This window comes from Apteryx rowi, unplaced genomic scaffold (assembly GCF_003343035.1).
Source record: "Apteryx rowi isolate R43461 unplaced genomic scaffold, aptRow1 scaffold_34, whole genome shotgun sequence".
Classification (NCBI taxonomy): Eukaryota; Metazoa; Chordata; class Aves; order Apterygiformes; family Apterygidae; genus Apteryx; species Apteryx rowi.
Genome location: NW_020449863.1, coordinates 2,744,597 through 2,750,596, shown reverse-complemented (window position 1 = coordinate 2,750,596; position 6,000 = coordinate 2,744,597). Strand labels below are relative to the sequence as shown.

At 38.3% G+C, this 6,000-nt stretch overlaps 1 protein-coding gene across 1 annotated transcript in view; it reads right to left on the bottom strand.

Annotated features, from left to right (window-relative positions):
- Positions 1–5,176: 5,176 nt before the first annotated feature.
- The window catches only part of MTA3 (metastasis associated 1 family member 3), a 143,858-nt gene continuing 143,034 nt past the window's right edge, over positions 5,177–6,000 (bottom strand). The window contains exon 20 of the mRNA XM_026072290.1: positions 5,177–5,203. Within this exon, the coding sequence (XP_025928075.1) occupies positions 5,192–5,203 (12 nt within the window). The 3' untranslated portion in view covers positions 5,177–5,191. The remainder of the gene's footprint in view (positions 5,204–6,000) is intronic.

Sequence of the window (6,000 nt, the reverse complement as noted above, 5' to 3'; positions counted from 1 at the left end):
AGGACAGATTATTCCCTCCTTGATACCAGCGCTCTTCACCCAGAAGGACTAATACCTGTAACTCATCATTCCAAACAAATCCAAACGCTACAGAAGAAGTGGAGTTTTGCTACTTGGAATCTGCACAGGCCTCTTAAGGGGAGGAAGGAAAAAAATTTATCAGTTCAAATGCAGAAACTTGAAACAAAAATTGATGTGTAGACCAGACAGCAACTCAAACCCTAGCACATACATAATGCATGGATCCATGTCAGTCCTGCCTTTCCCAAGATAGATGGGGGGATTAAGATATGGAAAGAGTTGCCTTGGAAAAACCTGTGAAGTACTAGACTTTATTTCTGTTCAGAAGCTCCATGTATGGATCTCCTCCTCTGCAAAAAACATTCAATTTAGTTTGGAAAATTACTTCAGATATTAGTAATGACAAGTTTTTAGATTATGTCTCACACCTCATGGAAGACACCAGTTCTAGGTGCTATCAGACTAACACCATCCAAAATTTTTTTCACCAGTACTGACAAAGTTTAGATAGGTCCATGCACTGGGAAAACTTCACTGTGATTTCCAGTATTTTCTGTGGACTATGAGTCCCTCTGTCCAGATTTCAGTTCAATCCTAAGAAATTTTCCAGTGTCCCAATGCAATGACCAATACCTCCTGTCTCTCGCTCCCAGTCTTCTGAATCTTCTTTCCTCATTCCCAGTTCAACTACTTTTCTCTTCAAATACAGTGCAGTTTAAACAGCTCATCAAATCTCAGTCTTTTGATTGTTCAGTTGCCTACTATAAAATGGGATGATAATGTCAATGTAGTGTTTTCCTGCAAAAAGGGCCAAGAGTCACAAAGTTTGTACACAAAGACACTTTAATGTAAATGAAATAGTACTATGTTTAGTTCAAAGGTGCTCCACATCCTCAAACACTCAGTGGTTAGCCACCCAATTTTACCATTCCCTTTCAGTGCAAACAATAGAATTTTAAAAATGACAGCTCTTTCATGCTTCTTTTTTATTTATTCTTCAATACTGTATTTCAATACGAACTGTTAAATCTTTATGAGCAACGGGAACATATTCTGAAAATTTATTGATCACGTATAATATGACCTCAAAACTCTTATCTCAAACCTCTTTATTCCAAAATTAGGTTGCCTCCCTCAACATGCAACATTTGAATAAAAAAGTCCTGACTTACTCCAAAAAATTCAACTGTGCAGTTATATAAACTGAGATCTCTTGACACCCACTCTGGTTTATGAAGACATGGTTTATATAAAGGACCTTCAAGAGAAAATGAAAAATGAATATTGTTTTGCTGAAATTTCCAGAGGATTCTAACACTTTCATTACCATAGCGGTACACATATATAAAGACACAATGTCCACTGTACTTTGCAATGAACTGTTTCTGAAGGATTAATCGTTCTCTGCACAAGGCTGTGAAATGTTTACGCTGTGACTAGAAACTACAACGCAGACATTCCATTTATTTAAGCCTTGGTAATTAGGAAAGTACTGGGTTAAAATCATGTTTATAAAAAAATCCTTACTTTAATAAAGTACTTTAATACTGTACTTTAATAAAAAGTGTACATTATGTAAATGCAAATTCCATTTCACCATTTTTACTACTTGTTTGTTCTTCATCATTCAGAGGGAGTTTCAATCCCCACCCCAGTTTTTCATACATTGCTACAAGATTAGGATCATAGAAATGAAAGCAATATTTGCTTTTAAACAAAACACTGATTTAGAGGATGTTACTTTAATATCACCAACATATTTCAAGCCATCTTATGTATTTCAAACCTCATTTTTCCATCCAGAAAACCAAAACTTCCATCACTAAATCATGGCCTTTAAAAATAATCTAAAAACAACATACAAAATATTTCAAGAGAGCAAAGTAGTTATATGCTTGAAATCAACAACGTAGGCATTTTAACAAGATCTTCCTACTTTTTATATGAGACCTCTGGACACAAAAAGATCATGCACTTGCATGGTTTTCTAATCCCATATTTGTAAGATGAGAGGCAGTTTTTCATATAGCTTCCATATTTAGCTAACAAAAAAATAAATCATATTGAAAATGCAGTATGATGCTGGCTAGATTCTCTTGCTCACATTCTTGGTAAGAACAAAACTTCTTGTCCTTGTTTCTGAGGTTTATGTTTATACTCAGTTTCAGTGTTGATGACTGAGATATGTTAGCTAGTTTTAAAATAACTAGCTCGAGAAGCTTGATAAAAACAGTACTGAGCTCTGGTTTGTTGTGGATATGCTGTTATAGCTTACAGTAGAATGTGTCATCTTTGCTCTTAGCCAGTGAAAAAATCTTTAACTCAACAGAAAGCATGAAACTGCATGACACTGTGGAAAGAAGTGTGACAGTTTCTACCAAGCTTAAATCTCTATGCCCAAGCACAACAGAATACATCTTCAGCTAATCTTCCATCGATGCTTTCTGTTGAAATTCAGAGGTATCCATCTGTGGAGAACGTCTTGCAGGAAAGATAAGATTCAGAGAGAGCAGGTAAAAGACAAATGTGCAATACATGGAGTATAATTTCTCTGTGCACGTGTGCATTTTAGGGGATGGAACGTCTCTGTGCAGCTGCATGCAAAACAGTTTAAAGACGGAACAGAAGTTATTCCAACGAACAGCCTCCTTCCTGCCTTACCCTCCCCAGAAGTAGGCTATTGCAACCTGTGGAATGACTCTGTCATGCAGGGCACAGCGTAATTTCCAGTCTATCCAGATGAAGTGTCTCAGCTTGAAGCTGTAAAGGAGGATGCTTCCTTACCTTGGATTTGATGCAAAAGATAACTGTATCAGGCAGCTGGCTGCGTAACAGGAAGTTGTGTTACGAATCTCTCTCTCCTCAGAGGGAAAGAAGAAAAAATGACTTCACATCAGACTATTACAAATACTAATACTTTTGTCAAAAGCAGAAAACAGAGTACACAAAGATTTTACAAAACACTAGCCAGACACCGTAGTACACTGACTAAAAGAAAGAATTTGAATACAAGCTTAATAAGGCAGGGTAAATCAGACAAAATCCGCCACCTTACATCTAATGACACTGAAAATGAGTCTGCTGTGTGTGATTTCAGTGATGCTGGAGGGACACAAAGCTCTTTCTGTTCATGTTTTTCATACTTCCAGTCAAATAGATTTCTGAATGATCATGTTTCCTTTATATTAATGGGTGAGGAAGCTATTATACAGAAGGTATTTCYATATGTCACAGTTAATAAAGGCAATTCTTACTAATAAGAATAGGTTGTCTCTGCTCATTATCTGATGAAAAGCCCTCCTGTTGTGAGGAAAAAGCAGATTCTGTGGACAGAAGAGACTCCTGGGACTGCATGCTTTAGCAGCTACTGAAAGGAATTGTAAGCAGATGAATCCCAGGTCTTCTCCAACTGAATCCAAATCTTTGACAATCACTAAGGTGCTCAGGATACCAGAAGCACTTCATATCATAACGTCTCCTTCAGATTCACATTCTTCTTGCTGGTGAASGACAGCGGAAAAGACCTGGATCCATCACTCAGGAAAATCATCAGCGAGTCCCTTCAGGAGATTAAAGGTGCTTTCTTTTCTTGAGGAAACACCTGGGTGACTTTGTTTCAATAACTCAAAATCGTACTCTGACAGTGTGGCCAGCTATTGGCTGCTATCAGACTTCTTTCAGGCTGAGAGCATAAATCACATGGGGGAAAAAATACTTCTTTTGGGACCACCCAAAGGCATGAGATAGCACTCGAGTCTTTGTCGTTCTAAGCACAGAGCTGACACCTACACAATAGCGTTAGAGCTACCTAATAAAGAACCAGAAAAAAAGTCTTCAAGTTTGTCTCAGCTTATGATGTGTCCAATGTCTGACTATATTTTAAAGCCATATGGAAACCAAATCTAGCAAAGGACATAAACTGCCTTGGATAATCAACATATCTAAGTTTACATAGCAGTACTACACACTGGTTGCTTCTTGACTTCAAAGTAGGGCAGAGTTTGTTAACCTGTAAGTACCTGAGTAGAAAAAGACCTGCCTCTGTTGTCATTCCCACTTCCAGCAAGACTGACAGTTTCCTACAAATAGTTTCAAAAGGCACATCATCTCTCCATGGTAAGTATTCATTTGCAGCCTTACGATCATGAATTTCAATGCATTCTGCAAGACACACCTTTTCATCCAGATGTATTAAAATGTAAAAATTATTTTATGGAGAGACATTTCTGATAGGAAAAATTCTATTTCTTCATGTTTTCTTGGGAATGGCATTCTGCTGGTTTTCACTGTTCAGAATAGAATTCAAGAAATGCTAAAAATACCCAAAGAAACAGATGGATGCTTGCAAACATACAGACAATGGGACTAGTTCCTACACAAGCAGCTAGCCCAGCTGGATGTTCGCTGTCAGACATGATACTTTCCAGCATATTAACCAAAGTTAATATGGCCAGCATTTTGAAAACGGGCCACTAATTCTGGGCACTGCCTAATTTGGTCTAAGTTTCAGAACTGCTGAGCAACTGCTTGTCCTCAGTTGAGGCTCTGGATGCTCAGCACTTCAGAAAACCAAATCCAAAGTGACTCARGCTGACACTGAAAAATCCAAACACCCAAAGCCTGCAGCTGGTTTTGAAAATGCAGCCCCTCAAGGCTAAATACTGCTTTAAAGACACTGCATCCTGAAAGCTGCATATTTTTGCATCATCCTACTAGAAGGCATAGACAAATGTTGGAGGGTGTACTCTGCATCCATACTCCAGTGTGTTTAGTGCCCATCCCTCCTTGAACAGCCAACTCTAATGACTGGTGTTGGGGAGAACAGTAGGACAATTGGAGATCAGCTAGCACAGCTAACCAGAAGTAGCCCTTGCAGAGACGGGGGAAAACAAGGGCTGCTATYGGATCCTGCCCAGAATACAAAACCCAGCCACATTCTGGCTTTGCAGTGTTTCTATCTTTTATCTACTTGTGGAAGGTCCTGTTGTATCTGCATTCACAATTAAACATGATTCTGACACAGTTATGGTGCTGCTGTTGTTATCTTCAGTGCATGATAGTTTCAGGCTCTGTTTGTGCCTGCCTATTGTTCATGAGAGACTTTGTCTTCRCAATAATAGGAGTACAAGGTGTTCTGGAAGCTCTTTTCAGCTGTGATCTGGTGAACTTCTTACGAATTTTTCTGTATGGAGGGAAAGAAGGAAAGAAGAGAGAGAGACAGCAAGAGAGGTAAATCTCAGTCTCTAACAGAAGACTGCTCAAGAGCCAATATCAAATGTAAACAAATACTCTTACCAGAGCAGGAAAGCTAGTTCATGGAAAAGAGAGACTTGTACGCAACAAGAGTGAGCCCTATCCATTGACTGATGACTTACAGTTGTATTCATCTAGTAACTGGTAATTGCTTAGTGAAAAGTGAGCTGGTGTTAGACAATATTTTGACAATAACATTTGATTATATGAACTCTTGGGCCAGAATGCTCAAATGGGGAATTCTCACTTGCGATTTCAGTACAAGAAGGAAGGAACACAGAAGACTGAACTACATTAGCACCCAAGTGAATGTGTTACCTCTATAAAAGTGATGGGCTGGTAGCAATTTTCAGTGGTGTTATTTGCACTGTATCAATTCTGCAGATAATGGATGACCTGAGTCTCTGGGCTTTTTATACCAGTGCATTTCAGGAGGACTAAGTTCACTTTGATTTTAGACCTTTGGATTATAAATCAAACATATTCACTACAGATGGTCATGTTCTTTTTATTGTAATCTTATAGATCCATGGACAACTAATTCTGAAACAAAAAGCTTCCTTATGTTCCCACAGATGTCTCCGTACTGTTATAAATCAATAATCACGATGCTGAGTGTATCAAGAGTAGAATAGCAGGAAACACCATAAGGACACATTAGAGTATGGCAAGTACCATCATCATGGACAGAGTCCTAAATATTAGATATTGCTGAAGAATTCACTA